Source organism: Fusarium musae, chromosome 3 (genome assembly GCF_019915245.1).
Source record: "Fusarium musae strain F31 chromosome 3, whole genome shotgun sequence".
NCBI classification, from domain to species: domain Eukaryota; kingdom Fungi; phylum Ascomycota; class Sordariomycetes; order Hypocreales; family Nectriaceae; genus Fusarium; species Fusarium musae.
In genome coordinates this window covers 3,858,139-3,886,133 of record NC_058389.1, presented here as the reverse complement: position 1 = coordinate 3,886,133, position 27,995 = coordinate 3,858,139, and the positions used below count along the sequence as shown (strand labels likewise).

The following is a 27,995-nucleotide window of genomic DNA, read 5'->3' as shown; positions in this document are numbered from 1 at the left end:
CCTTGTTCGGGCAGATTGTTTTTCTTTGAATCTGCTGCGCCCGACAAAGACATTATTGACACCCAATCATTTATGATGACAGCGAAACCATAAGAAAAAAAATAGTTTAAAGTGAGAAATTATATTGTAGTCAAGAAAAACTACAACTAGAAGTATATCAGATATGACTCTATATAAAGACAGCGCATCAGGTATCAATGGTCCTGATGTAATACAGTGTTTGGGACTCATTTCTGGACTCTACGGCAGATTACAGCAATCATCGGGGGGTTGAGCCAGCTCCGTCAGCTCGCACTATTGGCCACAGAACCTACCTACCTACGAAAAAGGATACCCGTCTTGATCCCTAGTGCCACAACCACAACATCAACATAACAAACAACAACAACAACTGAAAAAAGAGCTCTCTCACGCTCTCAATGCGCACTCTCATCTAAAGCGGTTCTTCTTGTTTCGCTCTGTCCCCTACGGACTGTCTCGCAATCAAAGTCACAGGTATGTATGTGCACTTGCGCTTCTGCTTCCGACCCCCTTGTTTTAATTTCCGGACAACACCATGGCCAGCGCATCACCATGATAGTCTAACCCTTTGGATGAGAGTAGAGCTACTTTATCCCACTTCGCGTGGCCTGCGCGCGTCTCACTCAACCCCTCATTGAATCTTCATCCTGATCGCGACTAATGCCACTCTTCTTTACAGATTCGTCATAGATTCACCCATGGCCGACACAAAACTTACCGACCAGCAGGTCGCTGACCTCAACACCATCCTGCGCGGCGACGGAAGTCTTGACTCCAAGGTCCAATATGTCACAATCATCAAATCGGGTATCAAACAACACAATGTCCCCGAATCCAGTGTCGCTCAGCTTTTCGACGGTTTACGCGCAGCTACTACCTCGCAGCATGCCGCTCTGGTAAACGCTGGTTTCACTGCCCTGAATCATCTCCTCACGCGCCTCTCTCGACAAGACCCCAAGCTCCTATCTAAAGAAGCCGCGCGAACTTTACCAATTGTCGTCGAGAAGCTCGGCGATCATAAAGACAAGTTTCGTTCCCTCGCTTCGCACTCACTCGTCACTCTATACGCCGTTGCGCCAGCAGATGTCGAACGTTTTGTTCGAAACTCAGCCATGAACGGAAAGAACCCCAGAGCAAAAGAAACTTCAATGAGCTGGCTACTGCAGGTGAGTACAACCACACCTGCTGCGCTCAATCGGGTGTGCTAACGGAGTACAGATGCACAAGGAGAATGGCCTGCCTTTCCGAGGTTACGTCCCTGTACTCATGGAACTTCTCGAGGACGCCGATGGCATGGTACGAGATGCGGCCAAGAACACAGTCATTGAACTTTTCCGATCTGCGCCAAATGCTGCCAAATCCGATCTCAAGCGACAACTCAAGAACTTCAAGGTACGACCGGCAATTGAGCAAGCTATCGTCAAGGAGCTCGCCCCGACATCTATTAGTCGCCCCGAGACTCCCGCCGCCGAACCAGCCGCTCCAGCACCTCGTCCAGCCCTTTCAGCCAGTACTTCATCAGTAGCACCAGCCGAGCGTCCCATCACTCCTGGAATCGAGACCAAGCCGGAAACTCTCGAGCCACTGTACGTCAACACAAACCGCGAGCTGGACGACATTTTTAAGGAAATGGCGTGGTTTTTCGAGGGTAAGGAGTCGGAACAGAATTGGCTGAAGCGAGAAAACTCTGTCAATAAGCTGCGGCGACTCAACGTGGGCAATGTTCCGTCTGATTTCCCAGATACCTTCCTTGTCGGGGTTAAGAGCATGTTGGATGGTATCATCAAGGCAATAACCTCTCTGAGAACCAGTCTCTGCAAGGAGGGTTGTGCTCTTATCCAGGAGATGGCTAATACGTTTGGTCCTGCAATGGACCCCATGGTTGAACTGCTGATGCAATGTTTTGTCAAACTCGCTGCAGGCACCAAGAAGATCAGCTCTGGACTTGCCAATGTGACGGTCGACATAATTCTGAGCAAGGTTTCGTACACTCCACGCTTGATGCAGCACATCTGGATGGCTTGCCAGGACAAGAACGTTGCACCGAGAACTTATGCTACAGAATGGCTCAAGACCATTCTGAAGAAAGAGGCCCAGCACAAACATCATATTGAGCACACAGGTGGTGTGGAGTTGATTGAGAAATGCATCAAGAAGGGCCTGACTGATGCTAACCCTGCTGTGAGAGAGAAAATGCGATCTACGTATTGGGCCTTCTGGGGAATCTGGCCTGCGAAAGCAGATGCGTAAGTTGGCTTTAGTCCCGTTTCTGTCATTTTTATGGCTAACACGAATTAGCATCATGGCCGATCTGGACGGCACCGCCCAGAAGCTCTTGAACAAGGACCCTAGCAATCCTCATTCCCCTAAGAAGGGAGAGACGGCTGCGCGACCTGGATTGGGATTATCCAAGAGCACAATGGGCACAAGCAAGCCAAGTATTCGAGAGGCTATGATGGCTCAACGAAAGGCAAACGCAGCGAAGAATCTGCCAGCTCGACCAGGCTCAGCTATGGCTCACCTTTCACCCGTGAAAACAACCACTTCCACCGCATCAACAGCAGCAAGCAAGCCATCAGGAACCCGAACTCGTCCAGAAACTGGTGGCATGTCAGGTGCTCCGATGCGGCCAGCAAGGAGACGACCAGAGATGGCAGCGCGTCCTGCGACGGCGGGCCCCTACTCAGTGCGTGACATGGATGGTGGAAGTCCTGAAAGTATCAGGTCAAAGACACCCAAGCCCCGAGAGACCACGCCTAAGAGAACTGCTCCTCGACCACGACCTGGGCATGCTTCACATGCTAGTGAATCCAGTCTTGCGTCACCTACGTCGGTGAGGTCAGGCACCAAGCCCGCGGCTTCACCTCGCACAAGTCCTACAAAGTTGAAGCAATCACAATCTGTCATGCTGCCTATGAGCAGCCCCTCCCGAGCAAATGAGGACTTTACTCTCGTTGTTCCAAATATGGCTAATTTGAGGGCCATCCAGAAGCCTGCACCAGAGCAGCACCAGAGGGCTCCTCAGGCCAACCAAGAGGTTCTCTCTGAATTAACCACTCCTGTGCTTGAGGAATCACCAAATATTGTCCCAGAGGCTCTTAAAGAGGCTGCTCCAATCTCAGAGCCAGAGACCGTCCCTGAACCCACGGTTGCGGCTGAGGCCCAGGCCCCCGCTCAACCTATGGAGGAGGTTGCTGAGCCTCCCGTGGCCGTCTCGGAGCCCGTGGTTGAACCTACACCCCAGCCGTCAGAAACCGTGCAGGCCGAAACTGTTTCAGAAGCGCCCGGTTCGACACTGCAAGTGTATGAAGACCCTTTCACTGATGAGCAGCCTTCTCCAAAGCCGACCTTTAACGTTCCTGTGCTTGAAGACAAGCCCGTCAATGCTGATGCCGCCAACCTGCCCAATGCCCGTGCTCAATCCCCCGTGACACAAGACGTAGAATCCTCTGAGAGAACAAAGCAGAGCTCACGACTGCTTGAAAGCGGTATCACCAGAGTCAAGGCAAAGACTCTTGATGTTCATGGATTCCGAAAGTTGCAGTCTCTTTTGCGTGATACCAAGGGCATCTTCACTGATGATAAGTTTGAGGCTCTGTTGATTGGACTATTCCAATACCTGGAGGATCCTCTGTCTGGAGTGAGTGCTGAAAAGGCTCAGGATGTCAAAGCCCAAATCCTTGCTACAATCAGGCTACTCCTCCGAAAGGAACGTGACAACTTCCAGCCTCATGTGTCCAGGGGTCTTGAATCACTTCTTGAGACACGCAGTGCTTATGATATCCGTGCTCATATTGTCAGTGGCGTTGAGGTCTTGGCTGATGAACTCGTCACTATTGGCGATGGCTCTGAGATTGTTGTCGTCCTAACAAAGCGTCTTCAAAATATTGACAGCTCGACTCCCGAGGGAAGCCGTATGCTTAGCACCGGAATGCACGTGTTGCGAAGCCTGCTTGACAAGAGACCCAACTTCATTCCTACTGATACTGAACTTGGTCAACTGGCCAGTCTTACCGCTCGATGCCTTGTTTCTACAGACTCTGGTGTCCGTATGGACGCCGTTCAGCTTTGCGTTGCTCTTCATTCAAGGGTAGGCGAGCAGGTCTTTTGGAATGCCCTGAAGGATGTTCAGGATGACCCCAAGAGTTTGATCACCTACTACATTGTCAAGAGACAGCGGGAGCAGACTCCTACAATTGCGGCCTAAAGGAACACGGTGACTACAGGCTTTCATCTGTTGGAGTTCAGGGGATATTTCATGGGTCAGGCGTTGGATGCCGAAATTTCATTAGGGGAGGATGGCATGGCATAATGGGTACGGAATGGCAATGTCAAAAGCAAGGGCGAGTCATAAAAAGGTGTCAAGTTTCACTTCCATGATGCACTGGCGGCAGAATCGACGTGTTTTGGTTTCACATTCTTGAGTTATGGCTATTGAATAGTCTAGTTGCTATGTTTTTTAATGCCCTGAGTTACTTGTCCAGTTGTACATTTAGCTATTTGTAATTACTTGCACGTTTTATACATGAGACATTGGCCATTGCTCGTTTAGCTCAGCTCCAGCATTCTCAGTCTTTGATACTTAGAGTATAGACACAGTCATATATTGGTCTAGAAATGAGGAAACATCTCAACCCAAGCTGGTGATATGTAAACCCCAGCAGGAGACCGCCTCAGACTGAAGAAGGACTCGAAAACAACATATAGTCTGGCAGCCATGTAGACGAGCAAGGCAAGCCAAAATGCGATATAAGTCACTAGCCACGTCGTTCCATCGGTTCTCACAGCTGTAGCGAGTACTGCCATGACAAAATACAATGCCAGCGCACCCGCAATATAGAGACAACTTGTCTTCCACATCAAATGCTCGATAGAGTTGGGAAAGCTCCAGTTCCAAGCTGACAGATGAATACCACCATAGATACCAGACAGAAGCAGCGCAAGACCAGCGAGCCACGGAAACTGTTGGAAGAAGCCCAAGAGACCAAAGACGCCTTCGCTTTCAGTGAAGACGCTGAAGTTGATATCGAGGTTTCGTTTGCCCTCGCTGAAAGGCATGGTTCTGTACGCAGGGTCGAGGACTGGCTTGAACTCTGGTAGCCGAGCGAGGAAGAGATCTTGGCCAGCCTGAGGTCCAACATCGTCTGCGGGACTGATCATCTCAAAGTCCCAAGCGATACGATTCACTTTGACGAAACTCGCTGTCTTTACGAGAGCCTCGCGGTTGTGGAATGGAAAGGTTGACAAGATGGCGTCCCATCGATGGAGGAACTGCTCTGATAGTATAAGGGGTATATGTGCAAACTCGGAGTGATATAAGAGCCCAGATGGTAGGATATCTCCAGGCCACATCTCCAGCCCTGGCTCTGGCTTTACCCAAGGCCCTGATCGTGGGTTCGCCCAGGTATCGGGTAGTCTCTCATAGGCTGGAGGTCTTGCTAGTCTTCGCATCCAAGACCAACCTATCCAGTTTCGAGAAGATGATACAGGAGCTTCTTCGAGAAGCTGCATCTCTTCTGCCCTTGAAACATCATCAATGTTCATTCTGAAGGGTTTAGGTGTGACCCGATCTGGCTGCATCAAGCTACCTCTTCTTGGAGGAGGCGGTTGATCTGGATGTTGCTGTGGAGGGAACAATGCCAGTCTCGTTGACATGTAGGGATAGAATTGGTGCTGAACAAGGAGTGCTATCTCTCCTTTGAAATCTCCTGGGTTAACAATTTCAGGATCCAGGACGTTGAGAGGTTTCTGGTTGACGTTAGTCGATACATCAACGATAGACAAACGAACATACCCTAAACCAACACAAGTAAAGGAAAATCGCACACACAACATGAACCATAGTGTGAACCTCTAGCAAGCTAAGAGGCAGGTTCTGAATCTTCCTGGCAATGCACTGCATGACCATCCATATGGCCTGTATAACCACTAGTATCTTCTGGAAGTAATCCGCTTTGCTCTTGTCGTCGATCTTTTGCTTCGATATCGGGATCCAGTGCCCTCTCTCTGAAAGCCAGGTCACTGTTCGAGGGCTCAAGCGTACTGAATATGGTCGTTCCATCCATTCGAACAACCGAAAGGCCTTGTTGTGAAGTTCGGGGAAGGACAAGATATCGTCGATGTTGACTCGAACACCGCCCATGATGATGAAGAACGTGTAGGACATGTCAATGCCGATCTAAAGAAAGTTCGATTATTAGTAGGCTAGGCTCTTGTAATAGGGGTCCAGACATACATGATCTGGGTCCGAAGGAGTCGTGTTTTGCAACAATCGAAGCTTCGATCTCAAGTTCCAAGCCTGTTGTAACTGATTCGCTGCCATATACAGAGCAATCTCAGGTGCAAAGAGGGTTATAGCAACCCATTTGAGCTTGTAGAGAAATATGTAATGCCATGCCGTCTTGACGGGGACATCGAGATGAAGAGCCGTGTAGACACACGCAATGAGTGTCAGGATGCAACTCTGGAGGATATCCAGAGTTCCTCGAATATTAGGTGAGTCAATCCAGGCTGGGGCTATAGTGTTTGTTGGACTGTGTGTGATAATCCATGGTGCATCTGGAGTAGCCATGATTAGCTCAAAGTAATGAATGAGACAGAGAATCAGCAGCAGAAGAGAGTAAAAAGAGTGAAAGGAGTTTCCCAATGTTAAGAAGAAAGTGTAGAGTACGCAAGATACGGAACTCCGCATCTTGGCTTCAATATGTACCGAATCAGGCTGAGGCTGAGTATAAAGAATCTATAAATATCAGCTGCAGGCTCAGGTACTGGTTGGTTCAGACATTAGATCTGAGGAGTAATAGACATGCTTCCCCTCTTCACCTGCAGTAAAGTGATGCATGTCATCGCTCTTCGACATGATAGGCATGGGTAGTTGTGTGGGATATATGTATATACGATCAATAGTCATGGATAATATGGAGTTGATATATGTTACAAACCCGACGAAACTGGCATCAACGAGGGCATGAAAGAGATACAGTCGTCACTCCCATCAGAGGGAGCGTGAAGAATATAAAAAGCCGTCCTACCGAATCAAAAGAACCTCTGACCCCTTTTCGTCAACGTACAAAGATAACCAATACTCCCCCCCCTTTGCCTGCCATAAACCATCCTCAAACCCACCATCACCAAATGCACAAGAAATTTGCCAAAGTAGCCACAGCCAAGCAAGCAAACAAACAAACAAACAAACAAGCAAGCGTGAGAGAAAAAGAATTGGATATCATTAAATGCCCTGGCACAAAAAAACGCCCTGCGGGTTGGATGACACATGCAAGCGAACCGAGCCTGGGAGCTTGAAAAATCCAACAGTGCCCAAGTAATCTTTTCATGGCATCCCAGATCGTGCTCATTCGTTGGGAGCGAAGCCCAAGAATCCACGACTCGGAGGCCTCGTTAAAAAGTCGATACAGTCTTCATAAGTCCTTTCCGTATAGAGATCTCGCGCTCCCTAAGCATCCTCGAAGATCGTGTTACTGTTCTCAATGACAAACTGTATCGCAAGGTTCTTTGCGTGCATATCCGTCATCTCGCGCTCAAGACTCGTGTCACGCATGATGGTTGGCGCAAACACGACAGCCAAGTTCTTGGGAGACATCTAACCAACTGTTAGTGACTGTAGACGAAAGGAGCAATAGTCAAGGCAACATACCAAGTTCTCGGGTTCACGTTGAGCAACGCGTGCAAGATGGAACATGAGGAATTCAAGACAATCGCGATGCCTTTGAGGCATCGAAGCAAACGTCTTACGTAGGTGATCGCTTCGTTCCGTTTCATCGACAATAGCTGTAGGCTGTTAGCACCCCGTCATCCGACAAGCCACAAACGAACTTACCATTTGATTCGAGAACTCGCTCATAGACATCGAATGTGAGCAAGGGGATAGGAAGTTTGCGGAAGTATTGCTTCAGCACACTGGTAACAGCAGTGATATCCAGATCTGGATCTGAAATATCAAAGTTCTCATCCTTGCTGAAGCCGTCCTTGATCATGTTGACCTGAGAGTTACCACCAGTCTTTCGGTAGATACCCTCCTGGTCCATTCCTCTCAGTTCCACCTCTTCGATACATCTTGTGACTACACTAGGAATCTGTCGGCGCTCATGGTCGGCTCGCTCTGCGAGATCAGATCCAAAGAGAACCGTGGCAGGCTCAGCTGCGTCAACGTTGTTCATAGTGCCCGCAGAGCCGGACTTGGGCACGGCATTCTTCTTGCCGAAGAATCCAAACCCTTGTCGTTCACGCTCACGTTCGCGCTCTTCTTGTCTCTTGGTCAGTGCTGCAGCTGCACTGTGCTTATCATGCGAGTTGACGCCGTTGGAGGGAGGCCCAGCAGGCGCTTCGACTTGAGCCACAGTCATATTGTAAGGCATTCCAATGTTCTCTCCGTTCAGCTGGCCTTGTTGCTGCATCCTCTCACGGTCGTTCTGGAATGCGACGACAGCTCTGTTGACACCCTTGGCCACACCCTGGGCCAATCCCTTGGAACCCTTCTTCCAGTTGAACTTCTTGGCTTGACCCTTTCGGACTTGGACCACAGTTGGCCCGGCTTCGACGATGGTCTCTTCATCAGCAGGAACCAGAGTAGCACCCGTTGAGAGACTAGCAGCATCGAGGTTGAGCGAAGAGGCGTTAAGGCCGCCCTTGCCTGGTCCGTAGATACCCAGACCGCCAGGAGACTTGATATCTCCTCCAATCTGTGACTTGAAGCGTTCTTGGATCTGATGTGTCAAATCGTTATTCATATCAGCAAGCTGTGCATTCTTCGATGACAACTGCTCAAATTCAAGCAGAGCACGGTCTCGATCCGCAATAGCTTGATCCTTCTCTTCAAACAACAGATCCCGCTCTTCGTGTAGCTGCTCGATTGCGGCTGACATGGTCTGCTTGACCTTGTCGAGCTTCTGAACAAACTCCTTGATTGCTGAATCCTCAAGATCCCGGGGATCGATAGGTGTCTTGGTCTCCTTTGCACGCTCGACATATCCGGCCAAGACCTCCAGCTGTCGAATCATAATCTCAGTCTGGGTGTCAAGAACGGAAACTGTCTTTCGCTTTTCGACCAGCTTCTTGTTGAGGCTCTTGAGATCCTTCTCAGTAGTAAACTGCCTCTCGAGCTCCGCAACTCGCTGCTCAGAGTTCCGTAATTGCCGCTTAAGAAACGCGGGATCGTCGCCTGACGCCAAAGACATCGGGCTGCTGATCTCCTGTGCATGATAATCGTCGGCGACTGGAGTTCGTGGCCAGCGAGGCGACTGTGTCGCTCGTGTAGTCTCACTAATGCTTCTGGCATGGCCAGCTCTGTTCGATAGCTGGTTTGGTGACTCCACGCTGTTGGTGCGCCCATGTCTGACAGCGTTGGAAACTCTGCGGAGGATGGAAGTTGAGCCTTCGTCTGTACCTAGGATACGCGCCATGTCCTCATCCATACTAAAGTCACCGCCGCTGCTCCATCTAGGTAACTTTGGCGAAACCTTGGGTGAGGTACCGTCGTCCTTTGCCTCCTTGCCGCCAGAGTGGCCCTTGTTGTTCTGAGAAGCTGGAGGGATGGGAGCAGAACGAGGCTGCATGTAAGAATCGGCTGTTTTCTTTTGAGTGGGAGTCTGGCGGGTGGGTGTGGGATCATCAGTGGTATCTTGTCGGTTTTGTCGATTGTTGCCATTAACTACCTTTTGTCAGTATACCACTGACTTTTACTTTAGCTAAAACTTACCATTACGTCCTGGGGCAGCTGGAACTTCCTTTCGCGTAAGAGGCTTTGCGTTCTCTGGCCTAGAAGATGTTCTTGTTGACGAGTCCATAGATGCACGGAGCTCGTCTTCGTCCATATACCTCGACTCTTGGGATGAGCGAGACGCAGGTGTGGTGGCGTTGCTATCGGTGTGTGGCAGTCCGCCCTTACTAGGCCCGTTGCTGGTTCTCGCAGAGTTCGCCTCTGCAGGCAAACTCGAGGACTGTGAACTACTCCTTGAGAGAAGCTTCTTGCTCTTGGGAGCCTCCTGCAACTTGAAGTCTTCCGTAGGTGCGCGGCGACCACTTGTCTTCTGGCTCTTCTCGTCGGTAGGGGATGAGCGTTTACTGGAATCGGTTCGCGAGTTCTTAGAATGCTTGCGATCGGGAAGCTTTGGTGCAACGTCGTGCTCTGAATAGGATGGTTGACGCCCTTTCTCCTGGAAAGCAATATGTGGTGTGGAGGTATGAGAGTCGCTTCGTTTCTCAGACGCCGGTTTGGCCGCACTGAAATAGTCCTTTGACTTGCCTGACTCTGGTAGATTATCTGAAGTTGATTTCGGCGTTGGATGCGGGCTTGGGTCTAAAGCGACCGAGATCATGAAGCTATCGGCATCGTTAGAAGTATTGTCGTTGCGGGTCATCATGGTCGAGTTTCGGTTGCTTCGATATGTTGTAGCAGGCAAACTTAAGCCATCAGGCTTTCGTTCAGGAGAACGAGCTGGCCTGGAACTGCTCCTAGATGACGACTCGTTACGACCGTGATTTCTTGGACGAGGCGAAAGCTCTGTAGCAGTATCTGAATCAGGATCGACTCGATCATTGGAAAAGGCATTCGGTGGAATGGCGTTGGCGGGAAGGGCGGGCAGTGACTTTTCCGTGATCATGGGTGAATGTTCTTTTTCTCTTGCTTTCGCCGCAGCTGCAGCTTTAGATTTTTTCCGCCTTCGTGCCATCAGCGTTTCGTGGCAGCCCATGCAGAAGATGCCTTGTGAAGTGCGGGCATATCGTAGGTTCTCGATTTTGCGTTTACAGTTGCGACAGCGGAAACATGTAGCACAAAACGCCTGCTCCCCAGTCAGGATGGCTAGGTCTTCAATCTTATTGCCGCAGGCGCTGCAGCTGTATGTGCAGTTGTTGCAGATGAGTGAACCATCTCCGAGAAGTAGTAGGTTCGCATCAGAGTCGAGCAGTGTGCCACAGGTATTACATCGAAAGCAGTCCAGATGCCATCGGTTACCGGCTGTCAAAAAGTCAGCTTGTCCCAGGATACGGCGGGATGATTTGCAATCTTGCGGTGAGGTGCAGATGATCATCGTGGATAACAGTGACACATCCCACTAGACCAGCTAATGCTGAAAATTGTTGCAACGTACCTAACTCGAACGCTTTTCCTTCTTCGAGGATCTTCCAAGACTGTTAGTAAACCATTCCCCAGTGTTCTTTAGGTCGAGTAGAACAGCATACCTCTCCGCAACCTTTGCAGGGAAAGACGTCGTCGGTGTCATTGTCCATTCCAGGACTCTCCAAGTAATCCTCCACGATGCCGGCCATTGTGGGCAGTTGTGTTGAGAAGCAGCAAAAGTTTGTCTTGGAACTTGGGGTGAAGCGATCGAAATGTGGTGCTCACAGCGGATACGGCATTCAAGTACGGGGTTGTTGCAGCCCAAGGTAGCAAGCGACACGACGCAGCTAAAGAGCAGGCGTCATGGACGAGGTCGTAGCGGAGAGCAAAGGGGTCGGTTGGACCAAGCAAGAATCGCGGAGGAAGTCGTGGGAGAATCGACGCAAAAAGGACGTTGTTGAGGCGGTCGGCGGGCGGTCGAATCGGAACGGGGTAGGAATATTTGGTTGATAGCTGTCGCACGGTAGTGACCCTTCTGTGAGGGCGACTGACAAGAACTTTGAATGGAGTTCAAAAGTCAGGAAGCAATGGACAGCCCAGCGAATGTCAGGGTAAGGTCAAGGCCAAGCCAGCAGACAGCGAGAGAAGTCGACGGAGCCAGGCCAGGGGGCGTGTGGAGGGTTTGATGAGGACAAGGGCCTGGGTGTAGAAACGGACCAGGGGCTTTCTAACGATGGATTCGCTAGAGGAATGTCGACCAGGTTGGAGATGAACAATGCAGAAGGTTGTATTCGCAGATTCGACGCAGGAGGGAAAAGAAGCGAAAGAATCTCTACAGGAGGAGAGAGAGCGAGAGGCTAAGCTAAGCGATGTATGTATGATGGGCGTTGTGTTGTATGGAGGTCTGTGTCCTGTTCGATTGGATCGACGTATAACGGACAGAGCTGAGCTAAGTGTAAGATGGCGATGGAAGCAATGAAGAAGAAGATGATGAATTCGGCGAAGACACGATGTAACAGAAAAGGATGACAAAGAGATTTCGTTGGAACTCCAGGTCGTGTACAGCACAACAGCATAACACAGCACAATGATAATACGACACAACAAAAGGAAGGCAAGAAAGGGACAGCAGAGCAATGTGATCCGGATATGTCGTGGTCCTGGTTCACCCAAGGAGACTGTGAGGAATGAATGGAGACGGACGTCTAGTGAGGTGGGATCCGAATGTGGATGGGATACAGCCACTGACTGAAGGGGAGTCCCCAGCCCCAGGGCAGCCCAGGCAGTGAGCACTGAGCAGTGGGCCAGCCCAGGGGATCATCCACTAGACCTGGCAGGGACAAACAGCCCAGTGAGAGGGGTTACAGCTTAGGTTCAAGGGGAGAGCCCGCCCGTGGAGGGGGGGAGGGGACCTGGGACCTTGGGCCAACGCGCTAAATGGCCCCTACCTAGTTAGGTAGGTAGCCGTTCCAGGCCAGGGCGGGTTTAGCAGGTGTGACCAGTGTTCTCCAGCCCGTCTCACGATGAAGGGATGTTCCATCTGTCAAGAAGAAATGACAATGTCAATGTCAATGTCAAAGAGAATTGAGCGGACGGGCTCTTCTTACGCTGAAATAGCAGGGATTAGTAGTAGTACACAAGGGGCTTATCTCTAGTGCTGTACATGTACACGCAGGATTCGAATTGAGAGTTGTTCGCCGATATGGGATGTCGTCAAATACGTTGCTTGTCTCACCCAAGCTATACATATGATAAACCTCCGACAAGACCAGTTCACAACATTCACATGCTTGGGTCTGGTTGGAAAGGATATTTTAACTTTGCCTGGTTTACAGCCTAGAGCTGAATTATAACTCCTGTAAATAAATGCGATATGCATGCCCAAAACTAAACTGTCCCTGTCACTTCACGACGACTATAACAGGGAGAAAGGTATCGGAATGATATTGACCCACGTCTCAGCACCCGCCGTGTAAGATAGGTAGTTACTGTAGGGCTCTTGAGCAGGGTCTTATTTTAATTGGGAGCTGACGAAGTGTACACGTTGTCTATGAGACTATGACTACGGAGCATTTATCATCTGAGTGACTGAGAATTTAGTTCGAGTCTTGGTGAATAAGGGGGCGTTCTAGTTAACTGGTACTCGTATACTGTGATGCTGCAGATGCAAAGTATAAGGTGGCTTACAACCATGAGGTGCTGAGGAGTCTGAATACATACAAGGTATGCAGATTCACTATTGGGCATCAATGATATTTTATCCTTCCAGAGAAAATCATTACAGAATTGGTTATGATTGTCAATCTCTAACAGTGATGCCCGTCACCAAAACTCACCCCAAATTCGTTCAATCTCCCTCTCATCTCCAGCCTCAAGACAGTCTTCAAACTAACACCCACCACCTGCAGAGACGCCTTGGCTAGCGTATGCCGCTAGAGGCAGAGACCCAGGGGTAACGAACCAGGCCCCAGGGGGAACACAAAGGCAAGCTTTGCTGGCTGAAGGAATAAGAAGCGGCACACACACTCACACTCACGCACGCGATGTTGACGGAAAAGCCAATGCAGAAAAGAGGCGCTTGTGGCGGCCGCGGCTGGTAATGGACTGGACATTCGTGGGGGGGATTGGATCGAGCTTGTCCTCCTCCGCAGTGTCGATCCGATGACATGAACCCCGCCTGCAAGAGTGATGAAGACCGCTGACGACGGGAGACATTGCTTTTGTCAGATATGGAATTCACTTCACAATGGGCATTCTCCAACAAGACTATGGATACGAGCTCTGAGAAGGGATCGTAGAGCTAGGGAGAGCTGCCGAGACACAATCCACTGACCTCTACTGCAGCTATGGAATGAAGTGAATTTCATAGACGATAAACTTGTGGCAAAAGAGACCAAAGCTTCCTTTATTCAACCGTCAAAACCTACACATTAATCAACTTGGAGACGGACACCTGCCTAAACACGATGTTAACCTCTACGCAGCTGCAAGCAGCCATATCGTATGAATTAGGTTCGTTGCATATGTATGTGTACAGTGTATGTATGTCTTTGTTCAATTAATGGGTTAAAAGCAAGGGTACGCATACATGGCAAAAAGACGGTAAAGCTCGTGTTGTGTTGTGTTGTGTTGTGTTGCGTTGTCGTGATGGAAAAAAGCTCCGCTGTTTCAGACAGAGTGGCTCTTCTCTTCCCTTTCCCTTTCAGTTCAGCCTTTTGCGTAAGGCATTGACGAAACGCAAATCATGAAACGTGTAATGGGATGAGAGGATTTAGGCCCTTGCTACTCGGTAGAATATGGATGAATGTCAGTCATGCGAGTCTGAGTGTGCTCTCCATCTGGAGAGTAACCTAACATACAAGTAACACAACGTTGGTTGACTTTTGTTACCATTTGTTTGCTGAGTTGCTGGCTGATATTAGTGTTGTACTTGTGTCTATTTTGGGGTCCCCTCATAAGCCGGGTCTCTCCTTTGTCCAATTCCATCATGAAACCCACGACCCTGAAAATATATTTGATGCACGTGTTAGAAAGGGGTATAGTGGAGTGGACACGGTTGCATGGATCGGTTTCGTGAGCAGGGGTCCTCTTGATAGTGACTGGAGCATGCCACAACCACGACCACGTCCCTGGAACTTTCAATCTCCCCATAACATATGAGACGAGACATCTTGAGAGACTGAGAGAGTGTGACATTGGATACACGGCTGACAAGCATAATAAGCATTAATATGTACACGCTCAGCCTTGAACATTACCATTGCTACTTGCGGAAACTCCATTTGTAACCCTCAAGATTACACAGCCTCGTGATATACTGATAATGGATGGGTTCACCAAGTCAACTCTGATGTGACACGTCTGCTGACTGATCTTCTCTTCCTTGGGTCCGATCACTTCCTTTGACAGCTGACGAGGCATATCTTGAAACTCCCGCTCCATCACCATCGCTTGTTTCAAGTTGTCGACTCTTTCAACTCTTGGGCCACTCACTCTTTCGCTCTTGTTTCCCATTCTAGCATTTTTCGCTCTACTTCCGTCATCTCATTACAAAGCCACGTAGCTTAGAAATACATACTGTACCTTTGCAGATATTGCCCGATCACACAAGAGTTTCATGTTTGATCGTCGGCGTACCCTGCGGCGGCCTTCGACATAACGTTAGTTAGCCCCTTGATCTATCCGTCACTGGTAAGCGCGCCGGTAACTTACACCGGATCACCATATTCGATCTGACAGATGTAACGTTCATACCAAACCAGGCAGTAATAGGTAGGTATATGATCACTCATATATGCTGCTAAAACCGACAAGCTTTCGGTTTTAACACACGACAATGGGTAACTTTCCGTCATGTCACCGCCAAGTTTGTAGGGGCTGCTGACTTGACGTTTCATGACCTGGAGCTGTCACCATCAGTGACAAGTCATCATCAACCCGCTTACATATGCTGTATAGGGAAATACTCGCAAGCTAGTCCTTGTTAGATGACTGCATCATTGTATTTATTCCAAATTATCCATGGCTGAGGCACGGGTATAGAACAAAGTCTGGATGAAGCATCTCGAACTTGGAAGTGTCTCGTCACGTCTTCCTTCGAAACTTTATATTAGTGAGAATGATACCAAAACAAAGGCCAAGAGTTTCCAAAAGCCAATAAGAGAGAATCACACGGACTCGACGTTGTCAAGTTGCGACAACCTCAGTCGTGATCCATCATTGGTGGTTCGATTGTTGAATTCGATAATTGTCGGCCGCTGATATTACATGGAATAACCCAGTAATGACCAGCATTTATCAAGATCGTAAGTGGCATTTGACACAAATCCATCTAAATCTCGTCTTCCAGCCTTTCAGACTTGCACTTTCACAGGCAGGCAAACTCCAAGACAATCTATATCCAGTTTTGGTGATCTGTTCGTAGGTACATCCAATGCCTTTCACAAGATACATTGTCCTGTTGTGACTTGGCCCATCGGAGCCAAATAACTGTGACATACCCATCACATGAATATGATGCAGCTTGAAACGTCAACACGGCCTCACCGTGGCCTTGCTGCAGGTACCGATCGTCCTCATACCTACCGATGCGACCTCTGCACTGGCCTCTCTATCACGTCTCATACCGCGCCAAAATCAAGAAAAACACTTCGGATTTGGTATGATCTGACCTTGGATTCATTCGATTATAGCGGCCATATGGTATCAAACTTGTATGTCGACTTTTGTCTAACCCGATAACAGAACCTCTGAACGCCCTTAACGCAGAATTCATGCTTGGCTGAGCCATCTCTCACGCAAGCTCTCACTTCTCAGCCACAAGCTTCCTGACCTTATCCAATAGAATAGAACTCTCCCTGCCAAGCTTCTTGTTTCCATTGCGATCCCTCGTCTTAGCCATGGCCTTCTTGAACTTTTGTCTTTCAGCAATCTTCTGCGCCCTCTCTTCCTGTCTGCGCTCAAACTCCCGCCGCTTCATCTCAGCCTCCTCCTGGCGCTGTGCTGCTTTGGCGAGTTGCTTGTCGTAGTAGCCTGGTCGTCTGGTGCGCCGTCTGTTGCCATCACTAGTAGGCTGACCGACGGAGTTCTCCTGTGCCTTGGCTTCATCTGCAAGCATAAGCTGTCGTGTGGGATGCATCTCCTCGCCTTCGTCCTCAGGTTGCTTCTCCTCGCTGGCGTCTTCTACAGGAGCCTCATCTTGGACTGGCTCGCTTATCTTTGGTGCTGGTGCATTTTGTTGTTCACGGGCTTTGATCTTTGCGTAGGCCTTCTTGACCTTGGCTTTGTGAATCAACTCCTTCTTGACTTTTGTGACTGTGGTTGAATGTGAGTATGTGAAGTGAATGAAAATTTTTAGAGTGTAAAAGAGGAGAAAGGACAAACCTTTTCGTCGCCAAGGACCGTCTGGCAAATTCTCTGGGCCGACTCTGAAGCCATGCTTAGGCTTCTTTGCCTCCGGGGCAGCATCGTCGCCTTCGTTTTGATGTTTGGGAGCCATGATCGTGGTGTTGTAAGTGTATGAGGATTGTCGTTGATGAGAATTGAAAAATGTCTCCACTGTCTTCGGTGAAGGAGTGGGTCACACGCTGACCGTGACCGACACCGTAAGTAACGGACGGCACTTGTGATTTGTGGATCGGGTTTTCGGAGAGTTTCGGTGGAGCTGCGCCGTAATCTGATCAACAAAGGGTGACAGAAGTTCACACGACTGTCTGTTGTATTAGACTTGACTGCACTTGACTGCACTTGAGTGCTTTGTTTATTTGTTGTGTAATTGACTCAAACGAATACGGCTTGAGGACATCATTGGTCTACAGTTGTAAGTGGGCTGATGGCGGAAGATGCTGGTATAACTGTTTCGGGTTGAGGATGCATTGCCAGGTCACGCAAGAGAGAGTTTATGCTACCTCAAGATCGGGTGAATGGTTAGCGTATGGACTGTTGAGCTTCCTATATAGAGCTCATCAGCAATAACAAGGCACAGCACAGCACAGCACAGCATAGCACAACATGTCTCAGTGTTATGCTCAAAGGTTCTTACTACACGTCAACTCGGCATCACCCATCACACGATTACAGCCAATGCATGTCAGGGATCACTCTAGCAGGCGCTAAACGTCAGGTATCCGCAAGGGGGAGTGAGCACTGTAGATTAGCGCGGGTGAAAAGTTTCTTTTTTTGCTGTGCCTTGTGAGCAATAAGTTGAGATGCTTCATCAGAGGCCAAGCCAAAAACGTCGTTAGTTGGATGTGGCATATCTGGGGGCTATCTCCACCTCATGAGCTGAAGGTCACTTGATGGTGTTGAAGATATGAATACCAAGACATGGACCAGCCATCCACAGCAGCAGATATAGTACAATGTTATATCATTCCCGTTAAAGTGCTCTATATGACGAGAGATCTCATAGTGTTGTTCATACAAACAACTCCTCTATAAAGCATCTACTGTATAAGCATAATTGATCAAGGTATGCACATGACTTACTCTCGTGTTAGTCTTTGTTCTAGCGTTAGACTCGTTATGGAATGATTCACACATTCACCGCCATCGGCCCCAGTTGGTGATAGAATTAACGTCGTATCATAACTGCTTGTACCCGGACGGACCTGGACCTAAACCTAGACCCAGACCCTGGTGATTTCTGCCCGCCTCATCTCTTTGAGTCTCTCCGACTCTCTTTAAACATATGACCTTTCTCTCTCTCTTAACGCAACTCATTTCGTCTACTTATAAGCACCATCTCTTCTTCTTTGCCCTTTCTAGCTCTCTTTGGGGGAAGACGGGACCGCTCAAGACTCACTCCATCGTCAGTGTAACTGTCGTCATATTCGGTGGATGACGTCCCACGATACGATCCCAGATTCCCCATATCCCATACTCATACATACTCAGATTCGCATTCTCTCGACCCACGCCGTGCCTGGCTATTGCTCTAATCCTTCTTGTCGCATGATATATCATTATCCACATCTCTCGGCTCATTAATCAGACCCTTTCTCTACCTTAGCCACGCCCGTTGAATGGCAATATCAGCAACTCCAAAACCCCTGCATCGAATCACCCGCCACCTCTACAGAGTAATAACACCACTTCTCGGCTCTTTCGTCTTTCTTTATTCATGACGGATTATACTAAGAAACTGCACGGCTGCTGTTACAGCTATTCAACATCGCCGTCATGCCTATCTTTCAAGCCGATTTAGACAATCACGAATCTATCGAGCCACCAGCAGCAGCAGCAGCAGCAGCACCTATTCAAGTCGAAGTACCACCCCCAGCTCCGGGGCTTAGACGTCTTTCGGAGGAGAGTATTCGTACCGAACTTTGCGAAGGGCCTATCTTTGAGAGTCCACCACAATCAAACACCAACAGTCCCGAGAGAACCGAATGTGCTGAGAATGCGATATCGGATCGAGCTTCTCTAATCGAGAGGCTAAAGAGAGCTCAGTCTCCGAACTGGATCCCAAACCGTCATGTGCGTTCTTCCGTTTCTTTGCTGTAGCATCCAGATTCTAACAGTCTCCCACAGTTTGACTCTATTATTCAGCATCACGCTCCTCCTCCCGAGACAAAGCGACCTCAATCGCCATCCGAGCCTTCACTACTTGCGCCTGCCCAAATCACACCCGAAAAGAACGACTCCCAACCCGATTTCGACAACAGATTACGCGATGGCCTCAGCATCGAGCGACCGAGATCGGCCCTACACAGCGGCAACTTCACCGAGGAGGAAGCAGTAGCCAAGGATCGTGCGGCTCCCAAGAGTAGATATCCTGCACCAGCAGAGACTTCATGGATTGCTACTTCACCACCGAGACACTATACGCCGTTCCAGCACGACAAGGGAATCCCATTTACAGGGAGTGCAGAGAGCTTCCGATCAACTACATCGCCTCTATCCTCATCTCTCTCGTCGAGCTTTGTATATAAGCCACCTACTAGTCCTTTGGTTCAGGCCCAGAGTTCAGAAGAACATGACATGTCTTTACCGAGAGATGGATTTGGATATACTGGGAATAGTCGCTACGTGCCAAACTCTGCTTCTTCCTCACCTTGGATGTCTCCATCGCCGCGATATTCTCTCCCACAGCGTGTGCCCTCATATCGAAGAGAAGCGTTTCCATATCAGGCACATCAACCTCGAAGATCGTTGACTTCAACTCCAAGTTTCATGCAGGCCGGTGCATCTCCACCAACGCCTGCTCTTCTTCGACCACGAAGGTCCTCTCTAGTCGCAGAATCTTCGCCACTTCAGCACGCATCTATGGTTGGTTCGTACGAAGAGAGTATTCTTCGTGGCCGCATGTCTACGACCCCTTCTAAGCCACTCGACTTTGTTGCTCAGATCGGCGTCTTGGGCAAGGGGAAATGCAAGTCCAGTTTGAAGTGCCCGCCACACGTTACTCTTTCATTTCCTGCTGTGTATTACAGCTACAGCAGCACCTCTCATGGCCGATCCAATACGGACGACGGGCCGAGTCCCTATGTCGGTCAGATTGACCTTGAGAACGGTCTTCCTAACCCTGATGATGAACATCGGGCAAAGAAGAAAGCACAAAGCCGATTTGCAGACAGGAAACCCATCGAAGACATGATGGATATCGGTCTTGATAATCAAGGATCTGAACAAATCTCACGCAGAAATTCTCGAGCCAGCCGCAGGTCCGGCTCTGGCTCTGCGAAAGCCCCTCCAGGCGGAAGCTATCGTATTCCGGAGAAGGGGCAGATCCAAATCATTGTCAAGAATCCGAACAAGACTGCCGTCAAGCTGTTCCTGATTCCCTATGACCTAACAGGTATGGAACCAGGTAATAAGACTTTTGTGAGGCAGCGTAGCTACTCGGCTGGTCCTATCATTGAAAGCGCCCCCGCAGCTTCTGAAGCAAACACTAGTGATCGTCCTATCTTGAGATATCTCGCTCATTTGCATATTTGCTGCCCTGCCAAAGGACGGTATTACCTTTACAAGAGCATTCGCATTGTCTTTGCGAACCGCGTGCCTGACGGCAAGGAGAAGCTCAGAAACGAAACGACATGGCCAGAACCTCGCTATACCCCTTACAAACCCATTCGTCTGATGCATCCTCCGCTACCTACACATTCTGGCCCTGGAGCTATGCTAGCCGCTGAAAAGGCGTTACGCAGACGTAGCGTAGGGGTCTCCACTGGCCCTTCGTCTCAGGCTTTCGATGCCATGGAAAACATGTTTCGAGTCAATAATTCTCCTACTGGCAGCTCTGCAGCGGGTAACACCATGCCACTTGACCCGATTCCTTTCTATCTTCCTGGTCGCGTTCGCACAAGCAGCGATGTTAGTAACAGCACAAGCACAACTGCCGCCCTCGGCAACGACATGCGTTCTCCTGGCTCATCTCAAGCCAGTCGTCCCTCGACCAAGGACTCAACCAATGGTTCACCGTCGGGAAATGCACTCTACGAGAAGCTCACTAAAGGCGAACCTGGGTACGGCGGCAATGCCTTCGCTCTCAACAGGTCTGGATCACTTGGTGGTGCTGAAGGTCTACTTTCGCAGCGCTTGCGTTCCCTGGGGGTGAAGCACTCATCGCCTCCAGAGACACCCAATCGGGGTGACATGTCTCCTTAGACAAAAGTTATCAAGTAATTGCATGTTTAAGCATGCCTACCGTACATAAAGCGCCCTCGTTGAAGGGTCTTACTATAACCAAATATCTGTATGTATATTGGATCATAGAGGGTATCGATTGCCCTGGATGGCGTTCTTCGTCTCACCCATCTGATCATTGGATTGGATCAAAGGGACCTGGTCAGGGGTTATATTGCTTTCAAGGCGTTTGGTGTATCTCGATACCAGGCAAAATCTGCCATAGAAGGTTTAGATAGTCAATTGAATCTCTGCACACTCACTATACGACTCTGTCATAATTATTGTGAAAGAGCTGGCAAGAAATTGATCGTACTTAAAGCTTGAAAATAACATGTTGATCATGGCTTGAATTTTCTATTGTTATACAAAAATGGTAGAATCTTTTGGTTTTATACACATAAATCTGTTATACATAATTAATCATCAAACATCTGCCTCCTCAACCGCTCTGCCCGCTTCTTAGCCATTTGCTTGCGGTTCTCTGCTGTGAGTGTCCAGGTCTTTTCCCCATGATGATTTTCATGCGAGTATGGTATCTTGGGCCTCGGCTTCTCACCGTGAACCCTCTGATCGTAGCGATCCCAGAACGCGTTCCAGTAGCTGAAGCGTTCCCGGGCGACCTGGTCGTCTGGTTGCTCAGATCCCATTGCCTTTGCCTCGATTGTGATGTCGCCTGATGGATTGGGAACATCGAGTGCTTGGTCTAGCTCAAAGTTCGCATTGCGTCGAGAATGCCATAAAGCGGCATACCGTCGAACTCTGCTGTGCAGCATTTCCTTCCATGTCTTGTTGTCAATGTCCCTCAGGGGCTCAGATGCCACTCCAAGGTTCTGCTCACGCTTCGTCTCCTTCTGCAACTCTCGGAGCAGGGCCTCCTTGACCTTCAGTAGAGCATGGTAAGACAGACTCTGAAGCACTTTGTCGAGTTCACCAGGCGAAACCTCTTTACCGTTTACGAGATATGCCGTAGGCATCGACTGAATCTCTGATGTGACAAAAGCATGGTGCAGACGTGGGCACTTCTCCTCAAAAGTTGATAGCACGCGAGAGACGTCCGGAGACCAGGCTGCCATCTTACGCATCTCTATCCACTTGTGCTGCAGACGGTAGAGGAGACTGTTGGGTGGTTTCAGGGTACGGGTATTTAGCATCATGAGCGCATTGCGCCGAGGAGTTGCCCAGCCTTGCCACCCTGGCATGAGCATCTTCTCGCACCAGTACGCGGCCCGCTCGAATCTGCCCATGTCAGAAAGATCACGGATAATGCGTACCCAGTTTTGCCGGGTCAGCTTGAAACCAGCATCCGTAACCTTATCGACGGTCTTGCTGAGAAGCTCTGGTTGGATCGCCTTCTTGAATGTCGTTGCCACTGCGTCCACAGCGCGGGACAGAGAGTATTCGGTACCAGTCAAAATGCCACCACCTGAGCGTTTCCGGCTGGATGCGAAGGCACTTTCCCATGTCTTGTCCCACAGCGAAATGGCCTCACTGTATCTCTGATCGTAGTTAAGCGCGCGTATCAAAGAGGCCATGATATCAGGAGGAAGCTGCTGGTTCTTGAACTGGGGGAAGATTTCAACGAATAGACCCATCAATTCTTCAACGGAACCAAAGTCTCGAAGCTCGGTAAGTAGAGTGATCGCTCGACCGAGGAACTTAGTTTCCGCTCTAAGTCTTTCAAGGTTGCTAGCGTCAGTCGCTTCGATCTCCTCGTCCGGTATGGACTCCTCTGTCGTTTTCGCTGCCGCAACAGCCTTTTCAAAATACGTGACAAATTCCTTGGCCAGATTCTGGGTTCGCTTAACACCAGGTTTCCTCTTTACGGCAGCGGCGACGAGAGCAACCCAAGCACTGAAGGTAACAGGCAAATCTGACTGTTGCATGCGACGGAAAAGACTTTCAACAAGCTCGTACTCTTTATTGCGAGCAGCTGCAGCCATAATGGTAGCAAAATGTGCAGGGGTGACAAGGAACAGCTTCTCCTCAACACCACGCTTCAGTAAATTATAGGCGGGATGGATTTGGTTGACTCGGATAAGCGCCTGGAGAAGAAAGGTGTATGTGTTATCATCCCATTCCACGCCGAATTCTCTCATGCGCTTGAGTAGTTCATAAACTTTGGTGATATTCCCCTCGACGCCGTTGAAGTTGATAAGCTGGTTCCAAATAGCTTCGGATATGAGCTTACGATGGGTCAGCTCAATGCAAAGGCTCTCGGCCTCGGAAAGAAGACCATTCTGGCAGTATGCTACCACCAGAGATAGGCCCATTTCTACAGAGATGGGCACCTCAGCTTGCTGTGATTTGGTGAATAATTCCAGGGTAGTCTCCAAATCACCCCTTTTAGCAGCCATGGCCATGGCGTGTGCATAGGTGTACGCATCCGGCTCATGCTTTTCTGCGATGTCATCAAACAGTTTCATGACAGTATCATAGTCAGTCGTCCTCAGGTGAGCCTTGAGATATGTGTTCCAAGAGTCGAGGTCCGGCTCAACCCCGTATTCATCGGCCATCTTCTCCATCTCTTTCTTTGTATTCTCAAAATCTCCAAGCTGAGCATATACGTTTATTGTGCTTCGGAATCCACGGGGGGACTGAAGCACTTCTGGAAATTCTTCCACGTACTTGGGCCATAACTCTTTGACGGCTCGCACATCGCCCCTCTCTGCGTAGTATTTGAGAAACTTTTCATATCCCCATTGGTTGAGCCCGCCTTTGTAACGAATCCAGTCGTCTTTAATTTCTTCAAGTCTGGCCGACCTCTTTGGGAAGCAAATCTTGAACATGCCACGCAAGACAGTTATCGCAGGCTGCGCATTTGGCAGTTGCCTAAAATTCTGGTAAATAGGAATAAGACGTTCCATGGTAGCCCGACTCTCCTGTTTTACCATCCAGCGATCGATCATGGTGTTGAGGTATGTGTTGTATGCATTTCGATCCTTCAGAGTCTCAAGAATAACCACCGCATGTCTGGGGCGGCACGGTTCTCGTAATGCCATGTTGGCAAAGAACTTGCGGAAAGAGGACAAGGCGAGCGAGGCAACGGGGTCTTCCCTGATTTTCTTAAACTGCTCTGCGCCTTCGCCAACCAGATAGGCTCGAAAGCCGAAGTAGTGAGCTCCTTGCGCAGGAAGAGACGCAAGCTGTTGAAGTCGTGCCAAATCCGGGGCCAGCGCATCGGGCCTTTTCTTAATGCGGTCCTTGTAGAATGAAATCCATACTTCCAAAGCTGCCGCCCATTTTTTCGAGTTGATCGCATCCGCCATTAAGTATTCAAGTCCGTGGTTCAGCCCTCTTGTTTCCAATCCTGTCTTGAAGCACTCCACAGCCGAAGGAAGATCCCCGGACCGTAGAAGCAGGATGATTCCAGCAGTCAAGGTGTCATTATCCCATGACTTTGGCGGGATTTGGCGGAATATTGAGAGGGCTCTTCCTGTCTCAACGATGCTGTGGGAGCGAGACAGATACTGTACTACCTGGCCACGCAGGAAACTTCTTTGGTCATTGTCTAGCACCTGGTACTCGTCCCAAACATCTTGAAAATGGCCACCCTTTCCGTCCAATAGCTGTCGGAGTTTCCGTACTTGCTGCAGCTCTGGCCCAGCTTTGGTGCTCACCGTTGGCTTTCCACCAGGAAACAAGGTTGGGTCCTCCGCTATGTCGGCTATCTCATAACGTTGTGCCGTCTCGTGCGATCGGCCAGGCTGATTAGGAGTCGTCGCTTCGGTCTTTTCGTTATTGTCGTCTGCTTCATTCGTATCGGTCGTGTTCGGAGGTATTATCGATGAGTATGCTCGTCTTGTTGGAACGATTGCTGTCCTTTGCGCATACTGAGAGGTGGGTAGTTCAGGGTAGAGATTGCGTAACAGAGGAAGAGTCGATTTTGGGTAGAGGAAGTCGAGGACCAAGACTGAAGCAAGTAGATTTGACTGTAATTGCTTTGTCTCCGGTTCGGGGGCGGCAGTTTGAGCAGTTCTTACAGAGCCTGGCAAGGAACTGGAAAGGTCGATAGCGGCGGCTCCATGTTGCCAAAAGCCTGTATGTAATCGTCGAGATCGAATCGAAGTCTTGTGAAATACACGCTGGAGACTGCGCGACTCCAGATTCGCAGCTGTTCGCTCGAGCATTGAAGTCAGGGGGATGCTCTGTATTATGTCCAAAGGTTAAGGATAGACGTTGTTCATGCTTGGTGGCAAGTAGACGAAAGGACGGATTCCAATGGCAAAAGCTGAGAGGCAGAAACCCGAATTGGAGTACCTCGAAACTCGAACTGATAAGGAGCGGTCGTATTATACACACGGCAGGGCCGTAGAAGTGAGAAAGAAAAGGTCTATAAATCAACAAAGACTCCAATCGCTATGCACAGTAAAAAAAAAAGTTCTAGCTCGGCCCTCACAAAGATTGAAGTCGTTAACATCAGCCGATATCCACCATTAAAAATCGCCTAGGGATGTTTTCTGACCAATGAAATGATCTAGATGGCAGTTAGCGGGGTCCGCCGTTTTGCCTTCAAGGCCCCTTACAATCATCATCGAGTCTAGAAAGTGTGGTTCACCAGAGGATCTTTTACTGATGCCTCAGTAATAACACAGTTGAACTCATAAAATATCAGCACTTTGTTTAAAAGACTTCGGAAATATCAAGTACAGTGGCAACGACAAAAACATTCAGAGTACTGATGCTAACTATCACTGGGCGTTTGTTTCAATATTCATCAATTTATTCTGGTGGATGTCGATCCAGGATGTCTTTTTGCTCTCTCATACAAGTAAAAGCATCATACAAAATCTCATAGCGCCGCCATCTTATCCATATATACGGCGATTTCAAAGAGAAACAATTTCCCAAAAATAAAACAAATACCCAGTGGAACCAATATCATGACACAATCTGGTAACTCCGAGATAACCAGCTCTCAGCGCAATAGAACCCAGAAAAAGAAACCAAAGACAGTGCAGTCAGTATCCGGTCATCGTACATAAAAGAATTAAGAATATGGGGTATCGGTCTGGTTTCCGTTTTTTGTGTCTTTGTACACCCACTCCAGGGCGACAAGACATCAGCAGTTGAAGGCAAATGATGATAAAGACAAAGCAATGTCGCTTTCATGCGTTGGGCTTGGCCTCGTCTGTTGTATCAAAAGATGAGGCTCGGACCTCGTTCCGTAGTCCTGAGAACCCATCAGTGGAATGCTGAGCTGAGAGCTCCATCTCCAACCGAGGACCCCGGCTCTGGCTCCGAGTCCGCTGCCTTCGTCGAACTGGTCTATGCTGTTGGAGTTGCTGCTCGACAGGAGACGCAACACGGGAAGGACAATGCTCTCGGCGAAGGCGGGCATGGAGAAGTCGACGTCTTGTGGGGGATGGCACTCTTCTAGGTGAGGATGGCCGAGATGCGTAGCTCAGAGCTGGGGAAGCAGCACGACGGCGAGAGCGGCCTCGCAGGTTGCTGGACTCGTCTGTTGGAGCAGCTCGGAATGAGCGGACGCTTCCTCGGGTCATGCTTCGTTCTCTCTTACGGCCTCGTAGGACATCGTGGTCGGCATTAGGGGAAACGATAGCTGGCGGCTCAGCGTAGGCTGTAGAGCCGGGTGCGACTCGAGCAGTCATGTTGTGCTTTCTTTGCCGTGGTAAGTGATGGGAGTTGGAGTTGGGTGGTTGTGAAACCGCAGATAAGTCAAGGCAAGATAAGGTAGATAAGTAGTCAAGTTATATGCAGAAGATAAACAGAAAGGAGAATATCAAGGTAGCAACGACGGTATCGAGTCAACAAGCCAACTTTGTGGTGTTTGGGGTCACTTGAGCAACGACTGAGTGGTCAAATGCGAGGAGACGTGGCAGGGATGGGCATATAAGTCAAGGTCAGTTTTTTGTTTTTGCCTGGACAGTTGATCAAGAAGATGAGGGAGGTAGAGGGCCTCACTCGGGATTTATAAATAGTTAGGGATTACCAAGGAGAAAAAGGATGCAAAAGGGGGACAAACACCTCGGGAATGGGAGTGTAGTTCCAAGGGATTGAAACCTTGAAGGTCCAAGGAATGGACCCGATGGAGGGTTAGACTCAGTTAGAGGGTGTAGCGTAGCGTACCTAGAGGCTATGTAGGTAGCTAGACGCTAGGGAGTGTTAGTGAAGTGTGGGGTGCGGCATTGACATCCGGAGATGGCCCCCGTTGTTTGACATGGAACTTGCAGGCAAAAATGGAAAATGGACTTGGGGATGCGTCTCATCTCATGGTTTGTCCGCTCAATCATCTGATGGAATGGTCACTTTTTTTTTTTTTTTATACACTCGCTTACGAATAACGACCCCTGAAACGCTGTATATTGTTTTGTTTTGTTTTGTTTTGTTTTGTTTTGTTTTGTTTTGTTTTGTTTTGTTTTGTTTTGTTTTGTTTTGTTTGTTTGTTTATCTGCTGCTGCTGTCTAATGCTTGTCACGTAGGTATGCAAAGCAATGACAATACTGTATCATAATACTTCATGCTATAACTAGGTAACACTCACTCACTACCTTTACTTCATACAGTATGATGATGCTACAGCTGAACAGACGTAGTTATGTACTGATAAGCTGATGGTGTTACAGACATGATCGGCCTCACGTTGGTGCTGAACTCTGTTGCTTAGCCTCACATCGCAGGATCGAATCTTGAAAAGCAGCATCTTGTTGGCACCATGAGGCGTCAAGGTGTCTTCCATTGCTTTCCCCGCGCGGAGCAGACCGTTGGACAGACTGCTACGCTGCCTTGCCTTTGCAGTGTAACAATCTAT

At 49.2% G+C, this 27,995-nt stretch overlaps 7 protein-coding genes across 7 annotated transcripts; 2 read left to right on the top strand and 5 right to left on the bottom strand.

Moving 5' to 3' along the window:
- Positions 1-719: 719 nt before the first annotated feature.
- Positions 720-4,228, top strand: STU1 (suppressor of tub2 mutation; the record flags this gene model as incomplete). The annotated part of the gene is made up of 3 exons (XM_044822317.1): positions 720-1,187; positions 1,240-2,267; positions 2,320-4,228. The coding sequence occupies 3 exons, from the start codon at positions 720-722 to the stop codon at positions 4,226-4,228; spliced, it is 3,405 nt and encodes a 1,134-aa protein (XP_044683650.1).
- Positions 4,229-4,632: 404 nt separating this feature from the next.
- On the bottom strand, positions 4,633-6,592 carry J7337_004624 (uncharacterized protein; the record flags this gene model as incomplete). The annotated part of the gene is made up of 3 exons (XM_044822316.1): positions 4,633-5,769; positions 5,816-6,199; positions 6,257-6,592. The coding sequence occupies 3 exons, from the start codon at positions 6,590-6,592 to the stop codon at positions 4,633-4,635; spliced, it is 1,857 nt and encodes a 618-aa protein (XP_044683649.1).
- An 882-nt stretch (positions 6,593-7,474) lies between these two features.
- On the bottom strand, positions 7,475-11,307 carry J7337_004623 (uncharacterized protein; the record flags this gene model as incomplete). Its single annotated transcript, XM_044822315.1, has 6 exons — positions 7,475-7,621; positions 7,676-7,809; positions 7,859-9,688; positions 9,737-10,996; positions 11,130-11,160; positions 11,221-11,307. The coding sequence occupies 6 exons, from the start codon at positions 11,305-11,307 to the stop codon at positions 7,475-7,477; spliced, it is 3,489 nt and encodes a 1,162-aa protein (XP_044683648.1).
- A 5,096-nt stretch (positions 11,308-16,403) lies between these two features.
- J7337_004622 (uncharacterized protein) lies at positions 16,404-17,096 on the bottom strand (the record flags this gene model as incomplete). Its single annotated transcript, XM_044822314.1, has 2 exons — positions 16,404-16,912; positions 16,982-17,096. The coding sequence occupies 2 exons, from the start codon at positions 17,094-17,096 to the stop codon at positions 16,404-16,406; spliced, it is 624 nt and encodes a 207-aa protein (XP_044683647.1).
- Positions 17,097-18,778: 1,682 nt separating this feature from the next.
- J7337_004621 (uncharacterized protein) lies at positions 18,779-21,205 on the top strand (the record flags this gene model as incomplete). The annotated part of the gene is made up of 2 exons (XM_044822313.1): positions 18,779-19,075; positions 19,130-21,205. The coding sequence occupies 2 exons, from the start codon at positions 18,779-18,781 to the stop codon at positions 21,203-21,205; spliced, it is 2,373 nt and encodes a 790-aa protein (XP_044683646.1).
- A 437-nt stretch (positions 21,206-21,642) lies between these two features.
- On the bottom strand, positions 21,643-25,353 carry J7337_004620 (uncharacterized protein; the record flags this gene model as incomplete). Its single annotated transcript, XM_044822312.1, has 1 exon — positions 21,643-25,353. The coding sequence occupies one exon, from the start codon at positions 25,351-25,353 to the stop codon at positions 21,643-21,645; it is 3,711 nt and encodes a 1,236-aa protein (XP_044683645.1).
- A 978-nt stretch (positions 25,354-26,331) lies between these two features.
- On the bottom strand, positions 26,332-26,835 carry J7337_004619 (uncharacterized protein; the record flags this gene model as incomplete). Its single annotated transcript, XM_044822311.1, has 1 exon — positions 26,332-26,835. One exon carries the CDS (start codon positions 26,833-26,835, stop codon positions 26,332-26,334), a length of 504 nt encoding a protein of 167 aa, XP_044683644.1.
- Between the last annotated feature and the right edge of the window lie 1,160 nt (positions 26,836-27,995).